The sequence below is a fragment of the Lygodium microphyllum genome, chromosome 21 (genome assembly GCF_053477565.2).
Source record: "Lygodium microphyllum isolate KBCC chromosome 21, Lygodium_microphyllum_v1.1.10, whole genome shotgun sequence".
Taxonomy (NCBI): domain Eukaryota; kingdom Viridiplantae; phylum Streptophyta; class Polypodiopsida; order Schizaeales; family Lygodiaceae; genus Lygodium; species Lygodium microphyllum.
Genome location: NC_141155.1, coordinates 16,246,382 through 16,262,256, shown reverse-complemented (window position 1 = coordinate 16,262,256; position 15,875 = coordinate 16,246,382). Strand labels below are relative to the sequence as shown.

General features: G+C 43.3%; 1 protein-coding gene across 2 annotated transcripts in view; it reads right to left on the bottom strand.

Moving 5' to 3' along the window:
* The window catches only part of LOC148017771 (NagB/RpiA/CoA transferase-like superfamily protein), a 49,083-nt gene extending 35,432 nt beyond the window's left edge, over nt 1–13,651 (bottom strand). Inside the window, exons 1-3 of one of the 2 annotated variants that reach the window (XM_087661177.1) lie at nt 12,725–13,651; nt 12,535–12,636; nt 11,443–11,804 (exon numbers count right to left, since the gene is read on the bottom strand). In XM_087661177.1, coding sequence (XP_087517303.1) covers nt 11,443–11,804; nt 12,535–12,636; nt 12,725–13,352 — 1,092 coding nt within the window. In that variant the 5' untranslated portion in view covers nt 13,353–13,651. Of the gene's footprint in view, nt 1–11,442; nt 11,805–12,534; nt 12,640–12,724 lie in introns of both variants that reach the window. The other variant, XM_087661176.1, reaches the window with a different exon arrangement.
* Nucleotides 13,652–15,875: the final 2,224 nt, after the last annotated feature.

The window sequence follows — 15,875 nt, the reverse complement described above, 5'->3', positions numbered from 1 at the left end:
CCTTGTTTGGCACTCGACAACCTGTATTAATACAATTGGGGCAGATTTGTCGGAGAAATTTTAGGACTACTCACATCAATGATATATTTTAGGCTAATTCATGCTTTGGCAATGAAATAACATTAGATTCATTGTTGAGTGGGAGAAATTCTTATCAAATGTCGTCAAAAGGCAACTTCCTTTAGTAAATGTATTGTTGAATGCTCATTGTGCAGTGAAATTGTGGTATATTCAGCACTTGGGTTGTTGCATATGGGCATTATGGTGATATATTATTGAAGGGAGAGTCATCTTTTATGCACACGTATCACATTTTGTGCATGTATATGCTGAAATCAGCCTATTTGGACTAAAATTGCAGCAAATTATCTACTTCTGGAGCACATTCGAAGTTCATTTTGTGTACTTGCTGTTATATTCAGCAACCTAGCTGCTGACAGTATTCAGCACTTTATTGCAGAAATTTATTGCTGAAAATGACTGGCAGTGTATCCACTTCTGACACAAAGAATCTTTACAATATTCAAAAATTTGATAGCAACGGTTGCAATCTTTAGAAAGATCGTATGCAAGGTATCCTATTTCTAAAGGATTGTGATAATGCATTGAAAGAAGAAAAGCATGTTGCTTTGTCAGATGAGGAATGGGCTAAGATGAATAAGAAGAACCCCAACTTGACTTTCGATAGTGTGCGTGGTTCTATTCTCAATGAGGAGATTAGACATAAGGCAAGTGGGGGCAGCAATGGATCAGCCTATAAGAGGCAGGACTGAAAAGAAGTCAAATGCTGCAAATAAACACAAAGATTGCAATACAAGCAAGGAAAAACAGCAAGATATCACTTGCTACCAGTGTGGATGCAAAGGGCATAAACAATTGTAAGTATTTTAAAAAGGAACAAGAACACAAAATGTAGATAAAAGTAAAAGGAAAAGAATGAGAAAGATGGCAACTCTACCCCTAAAGAAACAAAGAAGGCAAATGTGGTATCTAGGGTTGTCATTGAAGAGAGAGAAAAAAATGAAGATATTGCAAATTTGTTGGTTGCATCTTCAAATCCACATGCTATGACAATAGAAGACATGTATCACTAACAAGGATGTGTTAGATGCCTTCTTGTATGCTCATGATGGTTTGTCACAATCGTGGATTGTTGACAGTGGTGCTTCATTTCATGTAACTCCATCTTTGGAGTGTTTCTCTTCTTATGCAACAAGTCACCTTGGGAAAGTTTACCTAGAGAATAACTATGCATGTGACATAGAGAGAGTTGGCACCATACACCTGGCTCTTGAAAACAGCCAAGAATTGATTCTCCATGATGTTAGGTATGTACCTAGCATCAAGAAGAGCTTTCAGTTGGGTAGTTAGACAGCAGGGGTTACTTCACTACTTTTGGTGGTGGAACGTACGTGGAAGGTGCAAAAAGGATCCATGAGTGTCACTAGAGGTAGTAAAAAAGGAACTTTGTATTATCTGCACTGCAAGGCACTTCTTGGAAAGTTTGTTCCAATTGCAAAAGTGTAGTCACACATGAAGCTATAGCACAAGCATCTTGGACACATGAGCCAAATAGGTTTGCAAGCACTCTCTTCACTTGGAAGAGTTGATGAAAGATTCAAAGCTTGACTTTTGTGATGACTATATTTTGGGAAAACATGTAAAGAGTTCATACTCTGGTGGAGCCTTTAGAAAGGCATGTATTTTGGATTTAGTCCATTCTGATGTATGTACCATGCCAATAAAAACTCACAATGATTTCCGTTATTTTGTCTTTTATTGATGACCACTATGGGTTTACTTGCTTAAGCAAAAAAGTGAGACATCGGACTTTTTTAAAAGGTTTTATTCATTCATAAGCACTCAAAAGGGTTTAAAGCTAAAGTGCATTACAACAGATAATGGGAAAGAGCATGTATCAAAAGAATTCGATCAATTTTGTGATATAAACGGGATTAAACGGGAGCTCACTGCCCATTATAATCCGTCATTAAATGGTGGCTAAGCGAATGAATCGCACTTTATGTGAGAAGATTCGCCGCATGCAGTCCACAACTAATCTCATGCAATCATTTTGGGAGGAGGCACTTAAAACCGCGGTGCATATTTGCAACTGATCTCCACATCGTGCGCTTGACAGCGGCATCCCTAAAGAGGTTTGGTCTAGCAAACCTACTTCATATGACCACTTACGGGTCTTTGGCTGTGAATGTTATATACATGTACTTGTGTATGGCCGTTATTTTGTCTTTTATTGATGACCACTCTAGAAAGCTATGGGTTTACTTGCTTAAGCAAAAAAGTGAGGCATTGGACTTTTTTAAAAGGTTCTATTCATCCATAAGCATTCAAAAGGGTTTAAAGCTAAAGACTAAAGTGCATTAGAACAGATAATGGGGAAGAGTATGTATCAAAAGAGTTCAATCAATTTTGTGATATAAATGGGATTAAATGAAAGCTCATTGCCCATTATAATCCGTCATCAAATGGTGTGGCTGAGCAAATGAATCGCACTTTATGTGAAAAGATTTTATGCATGTTGTCCACAACTAATCTCCTGCAATTGTTTTGGGGGGAGGCACTTAAAACCGCGGTGCATATTTGCAACCGATCTCCACATCGTGCGCTTGATAGCGGCATCCCTGAAGAGGTTTGGTCTAGCAAACCTGCTTCATATGACCACTTACGGGTCTTTGGCTGTGAATAACAGAAGTGATGCAGCAATGGAAGCGTAAACATGTCCTGAAATAAACTGTTGAGCACAAGACAAAAGAAAAGAAAGAGATAACACAATACACATGAGAACTCAGATGTATGCTTAAGAAATGGAATCCATATACCAAGACATGAGACAATTAGAAGCAATGTGAGTCACCAGCTGTGGAGGCACTAGCACCTACTCCCTCTCCCCAAAAACTGTCAAGTGATGAATGAGTGTGGAGGAGGGAGGCTGACAATAAATAGGCCAAATAAATACCTAAAATATGACTGGTCGGCCAGCATCTGACTGGCTACAAATAATGCCAATCCACAATAAACAATGGCAAATAAAATGCCTAAAATGTCTCCATGCCCAGCCTGCTGAACCACAAGTCCAGACTCAACCATGAGCTAACTAATCTGCTAACACCCTCTCTCAGATCATGGGTGATCTTATACAACACAATACACAATGACAATGTCGCATCATAGTGCATACAAAAATGTCCATCATAGTAGAACCATAGATATCCAAGTAGTGGGTGCACAAGCCACCACCTAGGTGCCTCGGAGAGAACCTGATGTCGATGTTGATCATACCAGCTCCTGAAGATAGAAAAGATCATAGCAGCTCTCAATGTCTATCAACAATGCCTCTAATGTAGTATACATGACCAGCCTATCACCAATGCTGCAGTGCAGAAATGACCATGGATTCCCCTTCTTTGGCCAAACAGCCAAAGTGTCCTCTCATGTGAGCTCTAGACGAAAGCCACCCGCTCTGTCAAGTAACCAGCCCATCATGAACCTGGATGTCAATCCTAGCTCCAAGATTTGTACCTGCCAAACTTCAGTAGATGCATCAGAAATGTCCCTCACTGGATCTTGTGCATCTATATAGAAATATAGATGAGGCGTGGCTGTCCCATCTCACCATCCTCTCACACTCACTCTCTAACACTGGAGAGTCGTGAGGGATGACCTCATCACCACCGCTAGAAAGCAGCTGAGAAAGGGGCCACTAAGCCCTTCCCACGATCCGAAGAAGAGGATCCCTTCCGCGCCTTGGACTTCACCTTGGCCGACGGAGGATCTCAATCGGAATCTGAGGTAGACGATGACTCGGAGGAGGAGTCCGCATCCCGCTTTGTCTTCTACTTCTTTTTCTTCCGGGAAGCCGCTAACTCTTTGCAGTCCTTCCTTAAATGACCCTTCTTGTCACACCAGTAACATTGGGCCTTCGACTTCTTCACCTTCGAACCCCTCTCTGAAGCTGCAAGAGCCTCACTTGAACCTCCATAATGTGACGAAAGCCTCCCTTGTAGTCGCAAAGTAGCCTCATGCTTAAGTAGCATCGAGGACATATGAAGAAAATTGACAGGAGTGGTAGATGTCTGCGCTCGTAAAGCATTCGCCACTCCATCAAACTCCAGAGGAAGCTTGTAGAGTACCATACCAACAAGATGTGCCTTTGATAGGGCAAACCGCATAATGCAAAGCTGGTCCTGGAGTTGGGTAACGCGAAGTAGAAATGATTAGATCATATACTTGGGTTCAAACTTCAGTTGCTGGAGCTGGCCATAGAGGGTAACAACCCTCATGGTGGAAGAAGCCTCGTACATCAACTGCAACTTTGACCATACATCTGAAGTTGTCGTACAGGAGGTGACCACTGGTAGGACTTCTTTGGAAATACACCGAAGTAATGTTAAATAAGCACGGGTATCATCCGAATCCCATGTTAGCACAGCCTTCTCATGGTTGTCATCATCAAATCATATGAAACTAGAGAAGGTTATTGAGGACGTACCATAGCTCCGTTAACCACGTACAATAACCGCTTCTGAATAAACCAAGCCTTTATCACTGCACTTCACGTGTAATAATCAGGTCCATGGAACTTGTCATCAGTAGATGTGCATGGAGGAGCCATCTGGAGAGGATTTAGAAAATAAGTAGAGAAAAGAAGGGATTGGGAGAGGGAACACAGCCAAACCACGAGCACAGACTGCAAAAAGCAAGAGTTTACATATAATATAACCCAAAATCTGATCAAAGTAACCAAAATCTGCTGCACAGAGTCAAAAAATTAGTTCAAAACTGCCAGAAACAGCAAAAACGGGTTGTTCTATCAGTCGCCCAGCCCAAAAGAGTGCTGAAAACAGGAAAAATGCAGGCTGCACACTGCATAAACAGGTGTAGGGAACTGTCGCCAACAGCCTGATGATGAAAACACAGGCAGCAAGAGGTGTTGGACAGGCAAGCGATGCAGATGCTGATCAAAACGCAGAGCGTGGAAGCCAAAAACTGGTCGCAATCAGGTTGATAGCAGTCGCCAGGGCAGCAAAGGGGTTAAATCAGTCCTAAAATCAGCAATAAAACACAACAGAAATGCAAAACCTGAAATCTGATACCATGTCAGAAGTGGTGCAGCAATGGAAGCATAAACATGTGCTGAAATAAACTGCTGAGCACAAGACAAAAGAAAAGAAAGAGATAACACAATACAGATGAGAACTCAGATGTACGCTCAAGAAATGGAATCCATATACCAAGACATGAGACAGTACAGAAGCAATGTGAGTCACCAGCTGTGGAGGCACTGGCACTTGCTCCCTCTCCCCAGAAATTGTCAAGTGATGAATAAGTGTGGAGGAGGGAGGCTCAAAATAAATAGGCCAAATAAATGCCTAAAATATGACTGGTCAGAATGCTGGCCGACTGGCTACAAATAATGCCAATCCACAATAAACAATGGCAAATAAAATGCCTAAAATGTCTCTGTGCCCAGCTTGTTGAACCACAAGTCCAAACTCAACCATGAGCTGACTAATCTGCTAACAAATGTTACGTACATGTACCTGTTTATGGCAAAACCAAACTTGACATGAAATCCATCAAAGGCATCTAATGGGTTATAGAGTTTGGATTCCAAGCATAAGAAAGGTAATTCACAGCCGAGATGTGGTATTTAATAAATCAAAGCTGCTAAAAAATGCCACATTTGGTGACTTAGACAAGAAGAAATGATGCTCGTGGCTAGCATAAAATCATAAACGCTAAAATAGCCATCATAAAATGCCAGATAAAAAGCCTAAATAATCTAGGAAATATATTGGTGTCCTAGCCCACTGAATCACATGCACAAACTCAACCATAAACTAACATATTTGCTAGCAAATCCTCTCTCTCCTACCTAGTGTCAACTTTCTCACCCTTAGCGTCAGCCCCTAGAATTTCCTTTTGCTGCCTAGGGACATTCTATACATCTGGCATCATCATCCATTCCCTCCCATCATCTTCTGGGCTAGTCTGCCTGCATTTGACAACTCAAACACACACTGGGATTTGCATTTGCTGCCCAAGCTATCTTCCTAGCAACCGAGGACTGCATTTCACTCCCTCAATAGATGGTGACCATCTTCCTCATCTCCAAGGATATCTAAGGCCTGCGCTTCACTCCCTTGACAACTGTCCTTCACCTTCCACTCATTACTTTGATAACCCATTGCCTGGAGGACTGCGTTTTGCTCCCTTCACTGTGTAGATTCCCAAAAGTGTTGCTGCCTAAGTCAAAAAGGACAATGTAGTCATCTTTTGAGCTTCGGCTCCGTTGTATCAACTTTCCTTCACATAGCATGATTCAATGCATCATCACTATGTTCTTCTTGTGTTTCTGAGTTCCTCCTCTCTTAGTGTTTACCGTACACACTTTGTGTTTCTCCCCACAAACCCTACTATCTCTCTACACCATCGCATATCTTAACATGGTATCAGAGCATACAACATATTATGACATGGTATCAGAGTGTAGGAGCTCAGAGAGCTAAAGACCCTCTTCACTAAAGAAGCCAAAGACAGGTTGCGAGTCCGCTATCATCTAATGATTTGCCCACTTCCGTTGCATCACCAAGATACAAAGATACCCTTCTCTTCCTCTTCCTCCACCACCCTTTTACAAGTTGACACTCCAATGCCATGACTTCTCCACAAGTAGATGGATAGACCATTGGCTGCTCCTCTTCCAACATCATTGAACCTCCCACTGATGCTTGCTAATATGAATCTTTGCTCCATAATCCGCCAAAGTACATGAGTCTACCCCCCAACACTCGTCGTGCCACCTCTCCCTTCTAAGCCACAGAGTCTATTTTGAATCGGCTTTCAAATTTTTATGCTCAAGGCAATAAGACACAACCAATGCGCACTAAGTCCTATCAAGCAACAGGAGAATCGTCAGGCGCCACAGCCTCCTCACAACCACCACAATGCACTATAGAGGTTTCTACTTCTCTTAGGGTTTTAGGAATGCCGCCACCTCAACCTATATAATCCTACAGTTCGCTCCACCGAGAGGCTGTGATTGCTAGATACCGTCCCCTCAACAATCCGCTCCAAGAGACAATGGCTTTCGTTATCTCAGCTCCAAAGTCCACTCCATTGAGAGACATCAACCATTGCCCACGCTTGGCTCAACATGAGCCTCCCCTTTCCCCACCCTCAACTACTCAAATTTGAGAGGCCACCTCTAGGTGTTCTTCGACATCTTTGACACCCCAGATACCTTCTTCAACACAACCGGTAGCTCCTCTATCATCAAGTGATTTGAAGTCCATAGTCCATGAGTTTTTAGATTCTCTCTCTCACAAAGGGGGATGTACTCTCTTTGCCCTTAAAGGGGGCTCCTCCTCCTCCTTCAGCTTTCAAGGGAACCCCTCCCTCACCACCCTCAAAGGGGATACCTACTCATCCTCAAGTTCTTCCCCATCCTTTAATCTTTGGGGATGGCTGTCTTCGAGCAGTCATTTCTCCTCTTAATACCCAAAATCTTCAAGTACCGCCTAGATCGAGGCCTTGCAGCTTCAGCCATGACTTGATGTGACGAGGCCTTCGAATTCCTTCCAAACATGGAGTTAAAAAGTTAGAGGTTCCTCTCCCAAGGTGGAGAAGGTTCTAGAGTTTATCGTGTCTATTGTTCCTTACTATAGGTTACCTTTTAGGTGGAGATCTTGGATCTCCGAGATCCTCTACATCTTCGTATCTCTCTTCACTCCTCTTTCTTCCTCCCTTTTTGGGCCTAAGAGGGGGTGTTGAGAAACCACTTCTTCAGTTTTCACACTTCAGTTAGGGTTTCACACTAACAACCCCAAAAAGGGCTTGTGTCCTCATTCTAGTCATTTCATTTGAGGACACCACTTCATTCTTTACCCTTCTTCATTCACTTCATTCATTCTTCACCCTTCTTCATTCACTTCATTCATTCTTCACCCCTCTTCTTTAGTCACTCCAACACTCTTCCTTCTCCAAACCATTGCTGCCCATACCTCTACTAGAGGACATCACAGTTCATGGCCACCCTTCCTCTTCTTCTTAAGGCACCCTATTCCCTTCACCCTTCAAGCTATGTTTGGATGATCCATATTAGTGTCATCATCTGACAGCTGGTGACATTTTCTCTCCCACCTAACGGCATTAGACTGCTTGTGTTTGGGTCCTCTCCACCTAGCGTCACTCCTAGAGGGTGTTGGCGTCATCTCCGATGCTCTTAACATTTACATTTTCAGCCTAAATCCTCTCTCTCCTACCTGCCATCAGCTTTCTCATCCCTGGCATCAACTCCTTGAGCCCCCGGTATTTGCATTCACTGCCTTGGGACATTCTGTATATCTGGCGTCATCATCCATTCCTTGGCGCCAGCTTCTAGGCTACTCTCCCTGCACTTGAAGACTCCGACACACTCTAGGATTTGCGTTTGCTGCCCAAGCCATCTTCCTGGTGTCTGTGGATTGCAGTTCACTCCCTAGACAACTAGTGGTCATCTTCCTCATCTCTCATGGCATCTAAGGACTGCAATTTACTCCTCGACAATTGTCCTTCACCTTCCAGTGATCACTTTGATAAATCACTGCTCACTGTGTAGATTCCCACGTGCTCCCGCCTGAGTCAGACAGGATAGTGCAATCATCTTTTGAGCTTTGGCTCCATTGTATCAACTTTTCTTCACATAGCATGACTCGGTGCATCATCACTCTGTACTTCTTGTGTTTCTAAGTTTCTCTTCTCTCTCAATGTTTGCCATACATACTCTATATTTCTCCCTATTGTCTCTTTGCATCTTCATATATCTTAACAAGCTCCATACCCAACAATGGTATCAGAGCAATCCATCTGAACTGTCCGAGTGAAGTAATAGCCTATGTGCACACCCCATGACTTGCTTTTCATAATAGAGCAACAGCGGCAACTAAAGGAGGACACTATCTGCAGCCCATCTCATGTGTGCTAGTATCCTATCCTATCTGCAACTTACCAGCTTGCCCTCTTTGCGACTGTTTTTAATCGGTCACCTTTCCAAAATCTCACCATGCCAACCATCTTGCACTTTGTCTTGCCCTACAAGTTGTGACATGCTAGTCACAATGGACTTGATGCAAAAATCTGAATCTCTTGGGGCAGCCCATAACAATACTTTTCAATCAAATTTGAGCTTTGCATGGACTCCTAATTGGCTTGTGGGTTGTCTTGACACTTGGAATATTCAATGAGTGAGAGAGAGAGAGAGAGAGAGAGAGAGATTAGTGTGTGCACATTAGGCAATGGAGATAGGTGAACATGTGGTAGAAGGAGTGTGATACAAGCAAAAAGAAAAAACGTGGAAAAATGTAAATTTTTGGTCAACAGGCATGGAACGACTGTTCCAAACAAGGAATGGCAGGGGGAACGGCAGGGAACGTTCCCTGGCCGTTTCACCTCCTCCAAGGATTTGGAACGCGTTAAGCCGTTCCTACAGGCCGGAACGGCCGTACCCTATTTCTATGGTAGCAACACCTTCCAAAGCTTCTTGTTATACTACTCCAAATTCTTGCATTGCAATGCGTTGATGTATGCCATGCAACCATTACATCAACTTCAAAAGTACTTGTCAACAATGTACAAGCAAATATTTGCTTCATCTGAACCTAAGTTGATGATGCTTTAGCTTGCTTCAAAATTGTGGACTACAATTGCAATGCATTTCCTTTCAAAAAAGTAGTTGCCTTTAGGAATTTTTTAAGGCTCAATGAACTTCCCCCTAAGTAGGCTATATGAAATTGCTGAATGAAGGTCAATGCTTTCAATCTATCTTTTGCCTCACTAAAAACTTTAGACTTCACTCCTTTACAAATTACCACCCTCGTCATAGTACTCTGATTTGCTTTCAGTGCTAAGTTATCACAGGCAAGTGACAACAAAAACAGGTGAAATTGTTCCAACATTTTGACTAGCATTAAATGGTGCATTATATATGCTTGTAGGCACCATACATTTCACATGCACATACACCTCAGACCTCTTGGCAAAGATAGTTTGTGGATTTGGTATCAACTACTGATTTTCCCCTTCTTTTTTGATGCATCATCAAGAGACAAAGATACCCTTCTCTTCCTCTCCCTCCCACACTCCCTTTTACAGATTGGCACTCCGGTGCTATGACTCCTCCACAGGCAGATGAACATACCACTGGGTGCTCCTCTTCTAGCATCATCAAACCTCCCACTAATGCTTGCCAACATGGACCTTTGCTTCCTGTCCTGCTAGAGTATACGCATCTACCCCCAAGCACTCATTGCGCCACCTCTCCCTTCTAGGCCACAAAGTTTATTCTTCACTGGCTTTCAAATTTCTATGCTCAGGGCAATAAGTCGCATCTGACATGCACTAAGCCCTATCAAGCAAAAGGAGGATTGTCAAGCACCACATCTCCTTACGATCATCGCAATGCGCTACAAAGGTTGCTTCTACTTTTTCTAGGGTTTCAAGAACACCACCTCGGCACCCCATGATTTTGCAATCCGATCCACCAAGAGAGTGATTGTTGGATACCGTCCCCCAGGTAGACCCCTCCTTCAAGAGATCATGGCTGTTCAACACCTTCCGTTACCTCAAACTGTATACAAAGCCTAATCCGTTCAAAACAGGCGATGGAACAAGAAGAGGAGATTCATAATGATGCTTAAGGGATGCACGATCTGCTGCTACTCATGATCATGAGATTGGCACTTCAAGATAATGATCCATTCACAATGGGAGATGCAACAAGAAGAGGAGATTCATAATGATGCTTTGAGGGATGCACTATTTGGCGATACTCATGATCATGAGGCTGACACTTCAGGAGCAGTTGGGGCGGCTTCAAATCATTGATTATTTTTAGCAACTTAGCCTGCTTATCATGTATATCATATGACAATTGGGCCGTTGGACCATGCCAGCAATGCTGTCATTGAGGATTGTACTTGAAATTCATAATTCCCAAGAGTCTCGGAAACATGAAAATGCAAACGCATTTCAAAGTTGCAAAATGGAGTTTCCACCTTGGTCCAAAATGGCGATGAAATGAGGAAATGGTAACTCAAAAAACATTAATACAAATATAAATGTAAATGGTGTGAGATCGTGAGTGTAGCTGCAGTACATTGTACAAGCTACTACTTTAGCCTCCACATAATTAGACCTGTTGAGTAGGTTAGGGTTAACTCATATGCTGAAGCTTAGGCATGACTGCTCAAACAAGACTTGGAAGCAATGACGCAAACACCACACTAGACTTGGAAGTCTGATGTGCATTTTGGAAGTGGTAAAAAGCAACTTACAGTAAGTACTTCTTGCTCTCAAAATTATGTCAAAGCTTTTGGAAACACATAAACATCAGACATTCCAAGCATCCTGAAACATGAAGCATCCAATCACAGAAAGGCTCACCTGATAAACAGCAGGATGTGGATGTGTTGGATCGTCATGGAAAAACTTTGCTTCCAATGCAGGTAGTTGTGCCCCATGTACAAACTGGGGTAGATGTCTAAACAGTTCAACTCTGTTTTTCATTTCAGTCTGTTCAATCAACGCGCGTTTTCTAGCCTTAGCCACACGATGCTCATCATCGAACTGCAGTCTAGGAGCTAGAATGTCTTTCTTCTTCTCTTTTTCAGGTGCCCTTTCACCTCCCTTTTTCTCTGCACCACCAGGAGGGTTCTTTTCTGCCGTAGTCTCTTTTCTTGGATTCTGAGCTTTGGATGACTTGCCTCCAGATGTCCCAGCCTCCCCTTCACTTGGCTTACCTCCGGCTACAAGCAAAAGGTCAATCACTTGTCAAATGCATTGGCTACAGATGACAAACAGCTTTTGATACAATAACAGACTTTGATGGCCTGATAATGAATAGCTTCCAAAAAAGAAATCATCCTGCAGCACCAGCTTTGAGACAATAACAGACTTTGTTGGCCCAATGATGATTAGCTTCAAAAAACGAAATCATGCTACAGCACCAGTTTTGAAACCCAGGCACCCAAAGCTAAACAGATAACTCTGAAAACAACACTTTACAAAGTAGGCTAAGCAGAAACAAAAGGAAAAAATGAACAAATTAAGGTAAAGTGAACAAGCATTTCATGAGGGGAATGGGGCCAGATTATGGGGACACACACAGGTGGAGGTTTTCAACTTTTAGTCAACTGTTCTTGACCTTCTCCATATGAAAAAGGAATAAAATGTATCTAACCTGGAAAACCAGAGGCTGACACAACTCTTCAGATAAAGAGTTCTTAAGCTCAAGCAGTTTTCTCTCTAGCTGCAAAAATCTGTGTGTGCCAGGGTGCACCTGAGCGAAATTTTATTATTCCATCCAGAAGATTACGGCCATAGACATTTTATCTAACATGCCTTACATTAACATTCATGCTCCTGCTTTCACTATGGCCTCAAATAGACCAGACTAAAAAGTAGTATCACTGCTATCAACAATTCAGAACACCGTGGCCTTTGTGATGTCAATAGCTTCAGCTGACATATGTTTACCTCTCTCTTTTGTAGCTCGCTTTGCTTCTCTGTCTGCTTCCTGCTTTGCTCGTCTCTCAGCTTTTGTGGTCCTCTCCTTCAAAGACTTTTGGGGAGCTTGCTCTTCTACCAAATTAGAACGTCATGCTTGAGAATGATCTTCTCAACACTCAAATTACCACGGATGAATCACTTGGAAAACTTATCGTACCTGGGAGTGGCGATTCTGGCTGTTCCTGTGAAGTCACACCTACTACAGCAGGAACTGCCGCCTGCTGCTTGAATCCTGGCTGATCACCTCGCAAGGTTGTAGCACTCCGATAGATCGACTTCTCCACAAATTCATCCTGGAGGCTTAAACGCTCAATCCCAGAGCTAGTTTTACTGAGGACAGACGGTGAAAGATCAAGACTCTCTGAAGGGACATTGTGATATTTGCCATTGCTGTCCTGCTTACTGAACGGAGATGAAGCTGGTGAGTTACCAAGGACTGAGTCGGATGGGTTGAAACTTCCTGCTATAGGCACTTCGATGGAAGGCTGCTTGCGAGGAGGTGGTGAGGAGACGGGCACGGGCGAGGCCTTGGTATCCGCAATGCGAGGAGGGATGATGACTGGAGATGGAGAATTACCGCCGGCGACTGCGGGAGCCACCGTGGCTGTGGCAGCGATGGCCTGGCTAGGGTTAGGGTTTGCCGTCTCAGAGCCTGGGGTAACGAAGCCAACCTGGCGCACCTTGGGATCGATGACGAACCGCGGGCCGCGACGAGGCTCCATCCGCTTCAACCTGCGCTCGTCGTCGTCTTCCTCGGGAGGGATCCTTGCGTCCAAACCTGGCATTCAATGTCTGCAACGAGAGGAATCTGTGCAATTGTCCCGCGGCACGGCGAAGCAATCGGGAACGCAGGCTAGGGCGCCGCAGGGGAGGGACGCAATCTGATGATGAGGATTCTCCCGGTGCAGCACTGGAGCTGAAGCTTCTTCGGGCTTTGTACGATGGCGATGGGGAAGAATCCTGCGACGGATGATGCTGCCTCCTATAGGGGAAAGGATCATCGCTTGCGTGCGTGCAAGGTGATGACGCGAGGATGGATAAAAGGGCGGGCTAAGTGTGAGGTTGACACACACAACGGGGAAATGACGAGTATTCTGGGAGGGGGGCGGGGGCGAGCAGGATGCGACACCTTTCTCTAAGGGCCCGGTCACCTTGCGCCGTCAGTATCGCTGGTGGCGAGTGGCTGAACTGCGATCGGTGGCCGCCATTTTCCCCCCATATCTTGGAACCTTTACTTACAATAGAAGGTGACGTGGCAGCCATAGCATGTGAGAGAAACAACGGTTCGCGATGCAGCCCTCGATGGCCCACCGGTGATACCTACCTCACTCGCCGTGGAACCCCGGTCAGATTGGTCGGTCCCACTTTCATAAAACCTTAGTTTCACCAAAACCCCACCTAGTGCACATGACCAACCAACCAAAGTTAGGGTGGTTTTAGTGCACATGGCCAACCAAAGTTCGGGTGGTTTTTTATAACTCTAGTAGTGGAAAAGTCATCATAAAAGTTGATTTGAGGAGGCAAATGCACATATGATTGACACATCACTCACTTACCATGGTAAGAGTGGTGTAACACACATTCTCCCCACAATTATCAAGGAAAGCATAGTTCACTCACTGGATGAGGGAAAGCATCCTTGCCACATCATAAACTATTCACCATGGTTGTTGCGCGCATGACCCTGATTGGTCATCCACACCAATGTATGAGAAAGCAGCCACCAACAACAACGAGCAAATAATATTATTTGTATTCCTTGCCACACAACACAAGTACGCACATGGCCAACCATGTGACCAAAACCAAACCCGACAATAAGAAGGCTACCATCAACTACTACTTTTTACCTTTTCTTCCTCCATCACACGTGGCAAAGCTTCTCTTTTAATTGCTCCCCATAATTTGTTTTGTGAGTGGCTCGAGCCATTGCGCTCTTTTAAATATTCTAGAAACCTTAGGTGGTTGAAGATGCCAATAGCTGCAAAGAAATAGAATTACAATCATTTGAAATAATGGTAGTAATAATTGGCTCAAAGATGCTAGTACTGTGAGCAATAAGAGTTATAGTCATTTGAACTAATGTCATTACTTAACACGTGAACAAGTGACCAATTGCTTTATCAAAGAGGAGGAGAACAATGAGAGTGATGTTGATTGAGAGAAAAAGGTGGAAAACATAAGACATATGACAAAATTATACATCATGGAACAACCGCTTGTTATCTACTCATATACATCTCCAAAGCTATTTGTGTGCAAGAGCAGCACCAATACATTGCATATCCGCACATGTCCCATATTGTTACCAAGGATCTATCCCTCTCAATATAAATATGTTCCTCCATGTTGTTCCCTTCTTCTTACCAGCTCGCTCTCTCTCTCTCTCTCTCTCTCTCTCTCTCTCTCTCTCTCTCTCTCTCTCTCTCTCTCTCTCTCTCTCTCTCTCTCTCTCTCTCTCTCTCTCTCTCTCTCTCTCTCTCTCTCTCTCATTTGAATCACAATCTTGCAATGTAGGGCACACACACCACAAATGATCACACCCACCTCTCACCACCAAAGAATTGAACTTTAATAGCACTCTACAATAGCAAGTAGAAGCCACACTCTTCTTCGCATGCTTGATTCTACTTGACGTCACATCTTAAATATTCTTCGTCAATCTTTTCACTGAAGTGCATTGAGACCTTGAGCAAGCTCTTAAATAAGTCTACATGACCATTGAGACTAAAAACTCAAAAATATACAACAATCCAAAAAATGATTGAAGCCTTTGAGCTTATTACACAAAGTGTTAAAGAAAGTCTAGGGTGGAACACTTCAAATATTGAGTATAATGTATGATAGTGGTGAAGCACTAACACATACTACGTGATAGCAAAGTACGTGACACAATTGTTTGATGGAGTATCATCTTTGAGTGTGGTGGACCACACGATGCACCTACTCTTTTTAAAACTGAGTACAAGTTATGATTGTGATGAAGCACTTGATGCATGATATGTGATAGTAAATATACAATACAATTATCTGATGGTGAGTGATTGAAGCACCCAATGCAATGATGCACCTGATCTTTCCTTAACATAGTCTTGATGCACCTTGATGTGCTCACTACATGCATGAAAAGCAATGTCCAAATTCATAAGTTAGTCAAAAAGAAGCTGAAAGAAAAAGCAATAGTTAGTTGGCTTTGTTGAACCCATGTTCAATGAACAGAAGTTGAAAAGAAAAATGAAGATAAGTTCCATACTTATGCATTTAAAAGAATCCAAAATCTAGTTGAAAATAAGCTAAAAGGAAAAGGC